Source organism: Atta cephalotes (assembly GCF_000143395.1).
Source record: "Atta cephalotes unplaced genomic scaffold scaffold00050, whole genome shotgun sequence".
NCBI lineage: Eukaryota > Metazoa > Arthropoda > Insecta > Hymenoptera > Formicidae > Atta > Atta cephalotes.
The window spans coordinates 513,376-531,057 of record NW_012130114.1 but is presented as its reverse complement, the minus strand read 5'-3'; the positions used below and the strand labels follow the sequence as shown (position 1 = coordinate 531,057).

Here is a 17,682-nt window from a genome sequence, read left to right as displayed (position 1 = left end):
AAAGTAAAGTTGTATACCTAATATTATACAACTTCTGTTCTCCTTGTGTTACTGAATTCAAATGATATTCCAATACTCAGAAACTAATAATCATGGATAGTAAAACTTAGAGTGGGAGTTAATAGTCTTGGAGGGGATGTAGGATGAGGAGATAGGAATCATGAAGTGAAATTCTATATTGTTTTGTTTATTTAAGCCTTTGTGTTGTCTTTTTATGTGGATTATTTCAGAGATGTTTCTCTTAATAAAAAATGGCTTATTATCCAAAATTTGCTCATGATCCCAATCAAAGTCGTGGATTTCAAACAGTCAATGATTAGAAATAACTGATGGAGATCTACATTTTTTTATTAATGTCTGATTTATGTTCTTTAATTCTGATTTTTAGCTGTCTTACATACGATGCCTCACAGTCTAAACAATTGATTTTATAACGTCACATGTTGTTTAATATATCTTTACCCGTTGTGATAAATTTATTAAGAGTGTGAGGAATTGTAAAAACAATCTGACGATTTAGCCTTGATGATATTGAAATAAATCTATTAGATATAGAATTGATGTAAGTGAAGAAGAGAGATGTAATAGTGAAGAAGATTCTTATTTTAAATAAATCAGAATTGTCATTGGTATTGTCTTTTTTATAAAATAGTTTCGCCTATTAGAGTCTGATTAATTGTTGTTGAGAAAATGAAGTTAAAAGTTATTTTGCAATATATTTATTGTTTTAATGCAAATTTTTTTTCATGAAATTTAGAATGGAATATTTTGATAATTTTCCACCATACCAAAAATTATGTGCTTATGACGTATGTTTATACTTAATAATTTTTATTTTGCACATTAAATAATATAAGCAAGAACAACCAGCTTGGCTTTTATTAGCCATTTTACTAGCTCTTTATTATTTATTATTTATTAAATTTTTATTCCAAAGAGTCAATTTTTGTATCTTAATATTTAAAAAATAAAAAAGTTATTTGAGGTGGGACATTAAAATGGGACACCCTGTATATATAATATAATGTTTCCTTAATCTTCATTCTCGATGATACGAGACCACGGGGGAAAATTGTTCGATTCGAAAAGGCATATTGTGATGAGCAAAAAATTTTTCTCAAGTGTTAGCATAAATGGGGATATTTTGAGGGAGAGAAGACATAAAGAGACATAAAGCCTATTCTACCATAAACTCTTTGTTTTCTGTTTTTTGCTTCTTATCTCTTGCTTTTTTCCCTCTTTGGAATCATTTTATCGACAATTATATTGCTGTGTTGCTGCTTGACGTGTTTCCTGTTTTTTGCGGAGTTCGTTAACTTTTGTCTCAAGCGATATAAAACAAAAAAATAGACTTTAAAGGGTGAAAGGCATAAAACATAGAGGATGGTTTGAAACATACATTGGACTGAGAAAACATAGCCTTTTTATTCTGCCGATTACAAATTAAAGACTGAATTTTTCTGTTCTCTCACACGGACCTCTCGCTCGCTATTGGCTATCGCGGTCGCAAGACTTCGCTGCTTCGCTTTCGCATTCATATCATCATTTTTTCCGCGCATTTTTGCATTTTCTCGACTACACAAGATATTTTTTAAGATTTCAAGGTCACTTTCACTTTTTAAAATGGAATTTTACTTTTTACACATAATACCTCTAATTATTTTGCATATAAAAATATTAAGGTAGTGAATATATTTAAAAACTAATAGTTTTTTTTACGACATATTTTATACTTTATTCTGGCATATATTGACAATATTTGAAGATATTAAATAACTCTTAAATTTAATTCTTTGATAATCTTAAAAATACTTTAAAGGGATTCTAAAGTATCTGTTTTATCAATTTTTTCGAACAAGTATTTTTCTAATTGCCTTTACAGATTAAAAAAATCCTTTTCCATAATTAAAATATAAACGATAATATAGTTCAAACCGATCAACTTTATGTCAAAAACGAAAAAAGATGAAAAATTACAATTTTGTTATCGACTTTTAACGTCAATTCGTAATAATGTTTGTTTTATATATAAATTTTATATTTCGTACGTATAAAACAATCTTAGTTTGGATTATATGAATAACCAATGAGTACTTAGAATTACAGTAGTAGTATTCAACCAGTTGAGTACTTAGAATTAGATTTAGATACCTAATACGAAAGATTAATTAATTAGAAAATTTATACGTATGTATGCGATATTGATGAGTAGTATATAAAGATGTTGATGCATTTTATCGGTAAAGCAGCGATCTCATCAGAGTTCAGACTTCACTTTAGATTCCCTTTAATACTTTTACAAACAGAATAATGAGATGAATCAATTGGTAAAAAGAAAACACATAGGTATTCATAATCGGATCTTGTATTTAAGACCGTCTTAAGTATAGTTTTAAAATGTTTTAAGATTATGAACCAATCAGAAGGCGACCGCATTAGCGACTTAAGACAATCTTAAAATAAGAATGACTATGAATACCATTAGGCTATAATTGTTTATTTAAAAAATTATTTTACAAAAATTATTTTTTTATAGCAACTAGGTGTTTGCACCAATTGATTCATTTCATTATTTTGTTCATAAAAGTTAAGGTGCGATTATTAAAAAAATTTCACATTGGACGGCATTCATAGTCAAATCTTATATTCAAGACTGCCTTAAGTACAGTCTTAAGAAATCACGAACCAATCAGAGAGCCTAAGACGATTCAGTCTTGAATAAGAATTAATTGAAATAAGAATTATGAATATCGTTAACATTTTATGTCAATCTATTCCAGATTAAAATATCTCATATGTTGGTTTTTTGATATCATTGTCTTAATACTTTTATATACAGAATAATTAGAGAAATCATATTGTGTAAATAAATTATACAATTCCATTTTAAAAAAGTGCGATCTTGAAGTCTAAAAAAATATGAATTTGAGAAAAATTTTTTGTTTCTCATTATATATGCCTCTTTGTATCGAACACCTTTCCTCTGTTTTGTTTTTAAACATTAGATGAGATCAATTCAAGGCCTTGTGACTATGCCCATGCGGGTCCTATGACTTAGAAGGGAAAAGAAGAAAAAGATTGGATAAGGCCAGGACATACTAAAGCGTGCAATAATGTCTATTGAGGCACGAGGATACTTTACATTTTCTTTAATCATCTATCAGCAAGATCTGTTGCACTCAGGATGCATTAATGTTCTGCATCAATAAGCGTTAATGTTCTGGATAATGTTCTGCGTGAATAAGCTTGTTATGCATGGCAAGAAACGATGCGATAGCTAATTAGACTCTGATTTGAAAGAGTCTAATTGGCTATCACGTTGTCTCTTGTCGTGCGAAGATGCTTTTTACGAGCCATTCAAATTGGAAGTTTCAGCAATAAAAAAAATTACGTGATGACTTCTGTCGCAGAACTATTAGAGCGATAATTTTATATATGAAAAAGGGCAAGAAACATTAAACTTGACATTTAAGCGACAGATTTGACATGTTTATTTTTTATGTTATGTTTTTCACAAACATGACATGTGTCTGAATTAAATAGTATTAACAGTTATTAAATTATTCTAACTGCACTGAATCCTTTTATACTAACCTTTTGAATCGGCAACAAAGGAAAAGAATAAATTGGATTATATATCGCGGTCAACGTAGTCAATATGGTTGATATATATGGTGTAATAAGACAAGATGAAACATTGCGTATCATGACGATAGCATACAATCAAATTTGAGTCCAAATGTACTTTCCTGCGTATAGTAGCAGTAGCATACTAGAACAGCCAATCAAATTTGGATCCAAATTCATACTCCTATTGCGCATTCGTGCGAACGTTACATCTTGTATTTTTATATCATACGTGCGTCGATACGATGCGGCAACACTATCAACAGTTTGAGTGTTTGATGTATAATTGAAACCATTCAAACCATGATATAAGTGTTTCCATGTATTATAGTTCAAGTTATAAAATTTCGACCGCTGGAATAATAACAGATCGCTCCAATTGCTTATTTTAATAGCATGAAATTGTACCTAATATTTTAAGTGTTGATCGACAAGGCTTTTTATCCCTTTTCGGATCTCTTTATTCCGCAACCAATCAACATCCTAGAAAAAAAATTTTTTTCAGAATTTTTTATACAATTTTTCAGAATTTCTATATAATTTTATAATTTTCTTATATTTTTTATACGAATTGGAACTTCTCAGAAAATCTACATCTTTTCTCAGAATTTTTCACGTTAATTATGAAATATAAGATTTCTAAGATTTTTGTAAGTATAATTTCTGATGAAATGTTATAAAATCTAAAAAATTTAAAAATATTTTTTTAAATTATGGAATGAGAAATTTCAGAATTTTTCAGAATTCATTTGTATGAAAAATTCTGAGAGAAGATATAAATTTTCCGAATATTTCTGAGTATTTCCAAAAAATGTTTCAATTCGTATAAAAATTATAAGAAAAATTTTCACCAGGATAGTCTTAAGAAATTCGTACGGCACATGAAATATTAGCTTTATGCATCTTGTGCGTAACTATTATAGATTATTATAGATTAAAGTTTGATCTATATAAAACCAGTATTCATAATCAGATCTTATATTCAAAATCATTTTAAGTACAGTCTTAAGAAGTCACGAACCAATCAGAGGACTATATTAGCGTCTTAAGACATTACTTAAGACAGCCTTGAAATAAAAACTATGAATACCGCTATGAATACCCTAAACGCAAAACGCAAATGAAACATATTTCAGATTGCAATAGATCGCAGATCACAATACGTAGGATGCAGGATGCAAAAGTTGAAGTTCACTCAATTGCTTTCTGCATCCTGCGTTCTGTGTCTTACAACCTATTATAATTAAAATAGTTAGGTTAATTTTTAGTTTTGCGATTTGCGATCCGCGTTCTAGATCAGACTTTATATAAATAAACTGCTGATTCAATGTGATAGAAAGAAATGAACCTGATTCCGAGTTTTAGTTCCCATATGCGTATGTATGCGTCCTGTCTGTGAGTATCGTGTGAATTTATCCATGTAATTTATACATGGATGTAAGAGAACTAAAATATGGCGCTGCCTAGCATCGTTTTCAAATATGGAAGCGAAGTTGGCAGTCTATTTACATAGGGTGTCCGACGAAACTTTTGCTAAACATTTTTTGTAGATAGAGCGAACTAAATCGAAAAGTCCTCTATTTTGCAATAGTAAGGAGAGGTTCTACTTTGGAGGGTAAAAAAAAATCGCTTTTTACATTTTTTGTAAGTGTGTAAAATATGCTTGTAAAAGGATTGTGCAATGTTATAACTTGTTGAATCGGATTTTGCATTGCGCGCGGTCGAAAATCAAGTGAGCTCAATGTTATGCACAAAACAAGCAAAAATCGAAAGAAGAAGAGTTCACATGTAGCAAAATTTGTTCTTCGAACAGAGGAGAAATTGACTTATATAGGTCCGGAATTACTGATTAAATGTAAGTTGCAAAATATTGTAGTTAATTAAAATCATTATAATAAAGTAAAACTTTATTTTTTCGCGATTTTCTCAAATTCATGTTTTTCAAACTGGCGTAAAATGTACAATTTTATCCGATTGACTAAAATTTTTTTTCTACATAAAATAAGCAATTTTTATGGGGTCATGAACCTAAAAATGCCATAAATTTTTCAAAATAACTATTTGAACAGGTTGAAAAAGAAAAAAAGTTTGTGAAAATTGACACTTGATTTCAAGTTGCCATTTTATAAATTTTCAAATTTTTCAAATGAAATGAAGTTCATGCTCCCACATTTAATATATAGGGTCTTTCAATAAGGACACTCGATTTTTAAATGTAAATAAAACAAGTTATGTGTGAGATATCCACTCAATTTTTTTTTATTTAAAAGAATATTTTATGTATTAAGTATGGAATATAACGTCGCTCAAATGTCCGCCGCGGCTTCGCTTGGTGACACGTATTCGAGCCAATTTTCGATGACTTTCTCGCATAAATCTGGCTGAATTTGCTGGATGGCGTTTGTTATGTTGACTTTGAGAGCATCAATTGTTTGCGGTTTATTCGTATAGACCTGCGATTTAAGATAGCTCTAAAGGAAGAAGTCTAAAGGCATTAAATCGCACGATCTCGGAGGCCAGTTCACGTCGCCGCGCGAGACGGCCCTCAACCATGCCCTCAAATCGCTCGTGCAGAATGTCCATCGTGGCATGCGGTGTGTCACGTAGCGCCATCCACATTGGAACCACATGTTATCGGTATCCATATCATCCATTTTAGACCACAAGAAATTGCTTATTATCGATCTGTAGTGCTCGCCGTTGACGATTATGGCAACGCCCGCTTCGTTTTGGAAGAAGTACGGACCGATGATTTCGCCAGACCAAAATCCGCACTAAACAGTGACTTTCTCGGGATGCATTTGGAGCTGGTATATCTCGCGTGGATTGGTACCAAATTCGACAATTTTGCTTGTTCACATATCCATTCATCCAAAAATGGGTCTCATCGCTAAAGATAATTTGTTTGGCGAAATTTGAGTTAACTTCCAATTGCTCCAGAACCCAGCGAACACACGGCGTTGTCTACCCTGGTCGTTTATCTTAAGTTCCTGGGTCAGTTGAATTTTATAGGGGTACAGACCCAAGTTCCGACGCAAAATTCACCAAGTTGAAGTCGCAGAAAGGCCAAGTTGTGAATGACGAGAAATTGACCGCCCCGGGTTTTCCCGTACACTCTCACGCACAGCAGCGATTTTCAGCAGACCTTGCATTTCGGCAACGTACTGGTGTTGGCTGATTATTTATCGAACCGGTTGACTCGAATTTGGCCACCAAACGTCGAATAGTCGACTCGGCAGAACGGTTGTGGTGAGGATAAAAATCACGTAATGCACGGAACGTTTCTCGAACGGAGCACTGATTTTGATAATAAAATTTTATGATTTGCACATGTTGCTCAACACTATGACCTTCCATGGTGATTTGCCATACACTACTAAACAATTCACAACAAATTTGACAGATGTCACTTTAACAACATGGCTACTGTAACAAATTTCGAGCGTCCCTATTGAAAGACCCTATTTTAATAATTTCATTAATTCTTTTCGTCTCAGATAAACTGTCGATAGCCAGGATTTCACACTAGTTGACCACGCGTTGCGCTCTCTGATGCAGTCCTAAGAAATAACCGCTATTTTTTATATTTCGAAAAAATTATTTGTACGTGTGAAATATATAAAAATTTATGCCAAAACATTATTTTAATATCATCTTTCTTTTTTTTATGAAAAAAATTGGAAAAAGATAAATTTTAAAATAGAGTAGAACCTCCTCTTAACGAGACATTAATTATTAAAATAATTATATAAAATAATTATATAAAAATTGCTGAATATTGGTCTTTTTTAATAATTTTTTACTCAAATACTATCAATTTTACAGAAAAACAGTAAAAGACAAAAATTGTTTATTTTCTTCTTGTAGAGCTCTAAGAAAATTTTTCAGAATTTTTGATCAACTTTTTAATATGCATTTTCTTATTGGCAACTATTTTTACCAACATGAGAAAATACGATATTAAAAAATTCTGAAAAAAATTTTCAGAACTTTACGAGAAAAAAATAAGCAATTTTTATTTTTTGTTATTTTTCTGTAAAGTTGGTAGTATTCGAATAAAAAATTATTGAAGACCAATATTCGGCAATTTTTAGTAATTAATATCTCGTTAACTATTGTAAATATTATACTATATTGTAAATATTATATTGGAAATTGCAAAATAGTAGAGGACTTTTTGATTCAGTTTAGTCCATTCTGCCGCTGTGCGAGCGAGAATTTATCGTTAATTATCAGACATTCTGTATATGTATTTGCGTTACTTGTATTTAAGTTTATTTTAAAATTATATTAAAAAATTCTTATCTGAAACTTTAAATAAGAATATATCTAGGAAATCTGAGAATTCTCAAAGAATTTTCATACAAGATTTCAGTAAACATATCATTTCATACAAGAATTATTATATTTTTAAGTATCTAACTTTTACTAAGTTTTATATTCTTTATTTTAATAGGTTACATTCTTCAAAATTATGCTAGGGATGACACGAAAAAGCTGATGGATAGAATTGATAAATTTTGCACAGGACTCTGGAGAGAACGGATTTATCAGGTACGAATCATGCTTCATATAAATCTTGATAATGAATCTCTGTTTTGATGTACATTCAATGTAGCTTTTCTTTTGCAGAGAATTTTTGTAACCCGAATACACCTTGATCATATAAGGAATTCATTTTTTTGCCATCATCATTCAGCTCCTGATCCACCTTTACGCATGTGTACCGCAAATCAGTTAAGGACTTATAGTCAAAGTACGTTTATTAATCCTTCTGTTTTTAGATTATTAAAATACGCAAGAATAATCAAGAATTTTATATCTATTTTGCAGTTTATTAATTTTTAAAATATACAAGTATTGCATTTGTTTTTGTCATTAGATAAAAAGCATAAATTGTTACAATTAATAATATCAAATTACACTTAGAACTTTAATTCTGAGTTTGATTTTGCAATAGCTGCAACAATGTACAAAATAAGTATACCATCACATAGTGGAAAACAATGTTAAAAAGAAAACAATAGACACTAATTTTTTGTTTGCAGTCGCACAAGAGGTGTGGCCTGATTCATTACACCATCAAATCTGGCTTGGGATGGAGAATCGACCTCAGAACAAAGATGCTCCGTACCCAGATCAAACCTCACACGTATTCCCAGCGTTACAGTTTTCGGTATTTAATACGAATCAGGCAGCACCTGACAGCCTATGTCTCATCGATATCGATGCATTCCTCAACGCATCGATATTCTGCTCGTCCGCTGTTCTAGAGGAGCAGCAACTTGGTAGCTTTGTAAATCCAGAAAAATTACCGACATTGCCTATCGATCTTACTACGACGTTGTCCACAAGTAATCAAGAGAAATGGTGGTCAGCGGCATATAAGATGTATTCCAAGCGAGAGGATGTAGACGGTGATATCGGCGAATTACGACAAGAATTGCAACAAGGATTGGGAATAATTCGCTGCATTGGTAATCACGGCATGCATCCGGTGTTATTGGTACATTTGGCACGCATGTTTCATTATCGCGCGAAAATGATGAAGGAGAAGGATGAGGCGAATGGCTACATTCCTAGATGGGAAGCACGCTCTGAGCTGTACTGGACCGCCGCTCTACCGCTGTTAGAGAGGATACAGAATAATCAAACATTACGTATATCTTCGTCGAAATTGTTCAATTATCAGGGCAAAGAAATGAACAATTTCGAGCTGACGAATGCGCTTGAGGAAGGCAAGTTACTATTGGCCCAGCGACTCGTACGTGATAAACAGTACGAGCAGGCAATTGACGCGTTGCAGGCGCTTAAATGCCCGGAGGCGTCATTTCAGCTAGCACAGATTTATAAAATCTTTGCAGACGAGATAGTGGATTCTACGCCTCGCGAAAGTCTAACGTCAGAGATGCGATCGCAACATATTATAATGCTGTCAAAAGCGAGAAACTGCTTTTATCTTACGCTCGACCGACTTCGTAGTCCGGGCACGAATCCTAAACACCCACTGAACTCCGAGCTCGGCACTCACATCACTGATATTGAGAATGAGTTAAAGAGAATAGATCCAGATCTAGGAAGGGGCGATTTGAGTAGGAATGATATCGATGGTATATCCGACGAGAGTTATTCGCCCACTCACAGCGCTGTGGATCAGGCGGTCACGAATCCGACTTTGCCAATGTTGACGACGTTGACTGGTTCGAACATGTTAAGCACTCCTCAGAGGAATATTCATCGGACACCAAAACACGCTAGCACACCGTGCAGATTGCAGGATTACTTGAATTTATCAAAAAATCGTACGGAGGCACGTCCGAGTCCAGAGCGCCTTGATGCTCAAATACGTCAAATTATGCAGTCCCGGGACAACGAAATACAGGAAATGATGGAGCAAATGAAAAACATGATGACACAAATGAAAACGTTGACCGAGAAAATGGACAATCTGACGAAGGAGGTAGTAGAATCGCGCAAAGAAAATCAAAAGCATCAGCAACAGCAGCAGCAGCAGCAGCGTGTACAGCAGCAACAGAATATAAATCCCGCTGTCGATCCTGAAGACTTCTACGTTCTTGACGATGACGAGTATGTCGATTTAAACTATCAGAACCAACCGACTGGGCCGGCGTCTTCGATTTCCGGTAACATATTTACACCGCAGCATGCTCGGCATCCTTATTCATCGCTGATGTATCCTTCAGCAGCAACCGCATTTCAGTATTATCAGGGAGGATTACCATTCCCCGATCCAAACACTCAGGCAGCCATATCATCCCTTTACCCACACACTGTTTATCCTATGCCCATGCTATATCCTAATCAGACGAAAGTGCCGGATAATCCGCTGCAACAAGGCCTCTTCGCATCGACGCTTTCCTCGCAGCTGCCCGATCTCATGTCGGCAACCGCGACGAATCCATCGTTACAAATGTCGTTGAAGCAGAAAATCGAAACTCCATCACGAACTAAGCCCGAAGCTACAACAATGACGGCGACAACTACGACAACTACGACGACAACGACAATTATCAAAGATGCGCTGGTGAACAAAGCACTTCCTGTGAATGTGGTCATTACGACATCCGACACGCTACCAACCACGGTACCATCTACTCAACCGACCCTGAGTGTCACCATACCACCGCAATATCGATTAGGAGGTGGAGTAGCTGTCACTTTCTCTACTACACCTATAATGACAATGACAATGACGACAACAAAATCATCATCTTCCAATGTACCGCATTGCTATCAGATTCCCATGCCTCTACAAGCCACTATACCGACCACTGTCAACTTACCATCAACTTCTACTTATGTAACTCCAGCCAACATCAATGTACCGCCGATCTATGTCAATCTAACAACATCATCGTCTATTGTCACTGTGACTCATACAACTAGCACTAGTACTTTACAAAATGCTCATAATAATGCTAATAGTAGTAAGATACATGACAAAACCGACAATACCTATGAGTCAATTGAATCGCCGAATACATCCACAGAGGTGTGCGAGCAGGAGCATGATCCGATACCGAATTTTATACCCGTCATACCATTGCCTGCAAAGGTGAAAGTCACCACTGGTGAAGAGAACGAGGATACTCTATATTGCGGTCGGGCAAAACTGTTTCGCTTTGTTGATAAAGAATGGAAGGAACGCGGCGTCGGTGACGTGAAACTGTTGCGCAACACAGAAGGTAAAGTGCGTCTGCTTATGCGTCGCGATCAGATCTTGAAGATCTGTGCGAATCACATGCTGAGGCCCGACATGGAGTTGAGTCCAATGACGAACAACAACAAGGCTTGGTTTTGGGTCGCTAACGATTTCGCTGATGAGGAAGTGAAGCTGGAGAAATTTTGCATCAGATTCAAAACCGCAGAGGAAGCGATGACATTTAAGGAGGCTTTCGATCAGGCCAGATTTAATTTATCTGCAATATCTCCGGAAAAGGTGTACAAAATCAGTGAGAAAGTTTTCACTTCTTCTAGCAACAAAGACTCGTTCAAGACTCAAAAATCACAATTAACACAACAAGATAAGATAAGTTCAACAACGGAAGTGATTTTCTCTGACAAATCGAAATCCAGCACGACAACATTAGGAGGATTTTCCTTCAGTTCTAAACCTATTATTCAAGAAGTCAGCGACATGAAAGCAGATGACTTTAAGAAAATCGACGAACCATCAAAGGTCAGTCCATTCAGCGGATTTTCATTTACTAAATCAACCAATACATCCGAAACGAAAATCACGACTACAACTGCAACAAGCGCCATCTCGATGCCATCTGCGAGTTTTATCCTCGCTACGATTTCAACAACAAATTCGCAGTCGACTGTTGTGAACACAACTTCCAATGAGTCACCGATGTTTGCCTCATCCACAACAACCGGTCAGAATTCTACAACCTTGAGAAGACCTCGTTTGCCACCACCCGGCGTCATTAAGCAGGGATCGTCTAACGACGAAATACGACCACAGACTGAAAATGAGCATAAGTTATTTGTCGGACCAGCGAGTCTTCAATGTCAATCTGTCAACGGTACCAATGCCATGCAGTGGAAAAATAAGGGTACAGGATCAATGATGCTATTATTGAACGCAAAATCCGGCAAACTTCGCTTGTTACTGACAGATGACGAAAGCTCTAAGATCTATAGTTACGGAATTCCGTCGGATATGGCGTTTACATACAAGAATGGCACTACAGTTGTTAATTGGACTATTCCTGGAAACGTTAAAGAACCCGGTAAAACCTGGACTTTATATGCCGCGACCTTTAACACATCGGAACTGGCATCACAGTTTTACAATGCCGTGTCGAGCTGTCAGCAGAAGTTAGCTAAAGGCAGTAATCCGAACGAAGTCGCGAAGGCACTCGAAAAGAAAGTTCAGATGTCGGGCGAGAACAACAATCAAAACATCACAGAAGCGAAGCCATCATTGTCGGAATTATTTAAACCACCAATTGGTTCTTGGGAATGTACTAGTTGTTACACTAGAAATAATTCCACGGATATGAAATGCTTAGCTTGCGAAGCTCCGTCATCTTCTACGATGAGTAATAAGAACGTTTCCGCAGTTGTTAGTAAACCCGTTGATTCCAAACTACCGTTGTCAGAGCTATTTAAGTCACCCATCGGCTCCTGGACTTGCACAGGATGTTACATTCTCAATTCTGGAACAAATGCCTATTGCATCGCCTGCGATAGTTCCAAGGATCCATCGCAACCGCCTAAGCCGCAGCAGGCTAACATCTTCCAGATGAACGCATCATCTTCCGGCATAATGCCTATGACCACATTCTCTTTCGGCATTCCCAAAAACACCACCAAGGAAACGACCGTTACTGGTTTTAGCTTCCGGATGTCACAGGACAAGAGTGCAAGTGAGAGCGTGAAAACTCCATCTAAATCCGAGGAAACTATAGCCAATTTCATGTTCGGTATGCCAGTGAAAAGCAGTACTACATTAAACACAGGCGATTCACCGTTTACGTTTGGCTCACCCGCCAAGTCCTTCGGCTTTAATTTTATGGCCAAGTCACCGACTAAATCGCCTGGCGGCGGTGGCGAGATCAGCGAAGACGAGGTGGTTGAAAGTGAAGATGTCCACTTCTCGCCAGTTATACCATTGCCAGACAAAGTCGAGGTGAAAACCGGCGAGGAGGATGAAGAGATGCTCTATAGTCATCGAGCGAAACTTTTCAGATTTGATACCACGGTAAAGGAATGGAAGGAACGTGGATTGGGTGATATTAAGCTGCTGTGTCACAAAGAGACCGGGAAACTGCGGCTGATCATGCGTCGGGATCACGTATTAAAGTTATGTCTGAACCATATACTATCTAATGAGCTGGAGTTCACATCGAAGGACGAGAAAACATGGCTGTGGACCACTGCGGATTACAGCGAAGGCGAGATTGAGTACATGCAATTCGCTTGCCGCTTTAAGACATCCGAGATTGCAGCAGATTTCAAAAAAGCGATTGATGACGCCAGGAAAAATATTAAACCAGCCACTATCAGCAGTAGTGAGAAGATAAATAAATCTATGACGAAAACGGTGACAAAAACGATTAGCTCACCAGTCAAAGAAATCGAGATTGTTTACGAGGCGAAGGTCACTCCGGAAGAGAAGGCAGCTGCCTTAAAGTTGCAGCTACCAGTAAACTTTTATTCTTACAAGCAAAAAGAAAACTGCCCTGGCTGCAGAGGTTGTAGGAAACCGAGTATAGTGCTATATCCAGATACCGCTGGGCAAGACACGATGAAGTTTATGCCGGAAGAAAAAAAGATGACAACGCAATCGAAAGACATCTCAAGCTTGAGTATAAGTTCGTTGAGCGATCCTGAGAGTACCAGTGAGATTACTCGGAACGTAACGCAATCTGCGTCTGTGAAAAATGGATTCTCTTTCGCGACATCCACTGCGACGTTCAAGTCTTCGGCTATTCCCAATATCGACAGTTCCACGATGAGCTTTGGTACTGGCGATCTGAAGTTGTTTAACGACAAGAAAACCATGACTTTTTCATTCGGCATGAATCCTCAGTTCGATACTAACGAAACGATGGAGAAGACAACAGCGATGATGACATCGAGTGTCTCGCTTGAAAATCTCAAGGTCTGTAGTGCTTCAAATGCTCAAACGACGCAGACAACTGTTTTCAACGCGACTAACACAGTCGGAAAAAGTCCGATATTTAGTCAAGCTGCATCGACTGCATCCATATTCAAGCCATCTACTTTTTCTTTTAATTCCGACACCAACATTTTCGGCGGCGCCTCAAAAACTTCATCAAAAACATCAAGCTTTAATAAGGACAGCGGTAATAGTTCCGTTTCTTCTTCCATTGCTACCGTAGCTATTACAAATTTTGTTCCGAAAACATCGACCGTAATCACCACGTCGTCAATCGCATCCAATCAGTCCTCTAACTCGGTATTCGGCGTAAACTCTACGCCTTTCTCTAAAATGACGCTTGGTAGCAATAGTGTTTTGCCATTCAGTGATTCTATAACGACGACAAACATCTTCGGCGGAATGACCGCAACAACGACGAATTTGTTCGGTGGAACAACAGCGCCAGCAACGACAAACATCTTTGGCGGAACGACGGTGCCGACGACTGATTTTTTCAGCAGGACGATGACACCAATAACGACAAATATCTTTGGTGGGACGACAGCGGCAACAAATGCGACGAATGTTTTTAGTGCGACGGCGACAGTTTTCGGTACGAAACCATTAGATGACGTTCAGAAAAATGAGGATGGTCCCAGTTTCTTATTGGCAAATAACATGTCATTTTCGGCGCTTGCTGCGACGGCGGTGCAACCGGAGGCCTTTAAAGTCGGTACGTCATAACAAGCAACACATTAAAAGCATCAACTTTTCTCAAATGTTTTCTCTATTTTTTTTGTATAAGATTGTTAGTATTTTTAACTTTCGAATTGATACTTCTTTCAGATCCTAACTTTACGTTTGCTGGCGCGGGATCATCGGTGTTCGGTTCGAAATCTAGTACATCGCTGAATAGTTCGATGACGATTCGAAACACGTCGCGCGAAGAGCAAAAGGAAGAAAACGATGAAGACGATGGCGAAGTAGATAGTAATGAACAGGAGCACGATCCTCACTTTGAACCTATTGTACCTTTACCAGATACTATTGAAGTCCGAACTGGTGAAGAAGACGAGGAAAAAGGTAGCCTAGATATTTTTGTTTATCATTATTTTAAAGATATTTTTGTTTATCATTATTTTCAATTGAAATCTTTCAACTTGGTACAAGAGATTTGTTTGAAGAATTCTATATTTATCAATGTAGTTAATGTTTATATTAATGTAGTAAATCATTTACAATATATTAAATTAATATTAATATATGTATATGTGGTATAGACAAAAAGTTCATGCATTGAATTTTTTTCTGCTAATGTAGCAACACTGTAGGTTTTTATGGTGGCATGGTATGTAGTAAGAAGTTTAACGAACACGTTCAGTACAAGTTTGATCACTAACGATGATTGCGCATGTAGCTTTTGTAAATAAGCTTGTAAATAATTGTGAGAATTTTTTGTGCTATCAAAATAAAGCGTGATGTTTTAACAAGATAGAGTCAAATTGCTTGTGAAAACTTGGAAAAAATTGGTCAGAAATTTGTAATCAGACCATCTGTAGCATTTTTCTATGAATCTCTGGCCTATTCCCGAGTTAATAAACGATTAATTAATATCAATATTAAATTATATAATATATTATAGGATCGTTATATGTGTGTGATAACACAAATTATAGAAAGCAAAGCCTTAAACGGTCTAGCTAGATCTTAAATGCTTGTATGATTCTTGTGTGAATTTATATACTACGTATGTAGTAAAAAATATTACCTCGGCCGGAAGTCGAACCTGGACAGAATGCAAGAGATCTGGGTTTGACTCCCGGCCGAGGTAATATTTTTCGCAATAAAAATTAATTATTTACACAATTTTAATATGTCATTCAATATTATTAAGACCGTTTCGAAGATACGAATAAGCATTAAAAATTTGTTAAGTTAATTTGTTAAGTAATTGCTAGTCAATTTAATTCGTGATATTACTGCAATAGTTCAGTAGGGCAATAGTTTCAAGATCGAAAAATCATTTCGGCGCGTTTATAAGGACTACATATGTAGTAGATAAACACAAGAATTAAACAAGCATTTAAGATCTAGCTAGACCATTTAAAGCTAGACCATTTGATTTCTATAGTTTGTAATATTAAGGGCAAGTTATTCCATTTTTTAATAAACTTTACCTGTTGGATAAGCATTACCCAATTACATGCGTGGATTATCTCAGATAAAATTTATCAAAAGGTAGAACAATCAGTAAATTATTATCCAATATATAATCATTATCGAACAAACTTGCAAAGATGTTCTTTCATTATTATTTTAAAACTGTTTAGATTATTAAATAAATACAAATAATGATATAAATAATGAAGATTAACTTGTTAATTTAAGAACGCTTGAAGAAGAGTATTCGCCATTCACTTTCAAGGTTATTCGAATTTTATTTTCTAAGTTGTTTTTTCATTTGTTCACAGTGTTCTGTCAAAGAGCCAAGTTGTACAGATATGACAATGCCACGAAGGAATGGAAAGAGCGTGGCGTCGGCGAAATGAAGATCCTGCATCATGTAGGTCATGGCAGCTATCGGTTACTGTTGCGTCGGGAGCAAGTGCACAAGGTCGTCTGCAACTTCTTGATCACTCCCGACGTAGAATTTCATCCACTTTCTACATCAAATCAGGCTTGGATGTGGGCCGGCATGAATTATGCCGAACAAGAACCCTGCGCCGAACAATTAGCGGTTAAATTTAAATCGCCCGATTTGGCTCGGCAATTCAAGGCACATGTCGATAACATTCAGCAAGAATTACGCGAGAAGAGAATTGCTGAAGGTAGTAATTAATTCACGAGATTATCAAGTTGCACACTGCTATTCGTTGATTCTATTTGTTGCTGTTATCTGTACAACGCTAAGTATTTGAAAATGCATACGTTTCTAAAGTTAAACGAAATAATGTTATTTGATTATAAGATATTTGATTATGACATTTTATGAATTTTGTGACACTAATTGATTTTGTAAAATCATTACTTATGTTATATTAAATGATTGCATTCATTTGTTTTATCTGAAATTCATTGTAAACTTTATCAATAAACTATTATGCATCTTGCACATGTGTTTGCTTTTTCAAATTATACTTGAGAAAAATTCGATTGTACTTGTAACTATTATTTATGTCTCACGATATTGTAAAATTTGTAAAATGAATGTCCCTGTAAATACGATCGCATGCTTTTCAATAATACACACACACACACACACACACACACACACACACACACACACACACACACACACACACACACACACACACACCACACACACACACACACACGACCGACCGACCGACCGACCGACCGACCGACCGACCGACCGACCACCACCACCTACACCTACCACACTACTACTAATTAAATTA

General features: G+C 36.1%; 1 protein-coding gene across 1 annotated transcript in view; it reads left to right on the top strand.

Annotated features, from left to right (window-relative positions):
• Positions 1-17,682, top strand: part of LOC105622922 (E3 SUMO-protein ligase RanBP2-like) — a 27,214-nt gene that overhangs the window by 6,934 nt on the left and 2,598 nt on the right. The window contains exons 6-10 of the mRNA XM_012204331.1: positions 8,084-8,181; positions 8,260-8,383; positions 8,676-14,996; positions 15,110-15,346; positions 16,735-17,091. Of these exons, the coding sequence (XP_012059721.1) occupies positions 8,084-8,181; positions 8,260-8,383; positions 8,676-14,996; positions 15,110-15,346; positions 16,735-17,091 (7,137 nt within the window). The remainder of the gene's footprint in view (positions 1-8,083; positions 8,182-8,259; positions 8,384-8,675; positions 14,997-15,109; positions 15,347-16,734; positions 17,092-17,682) is intronic.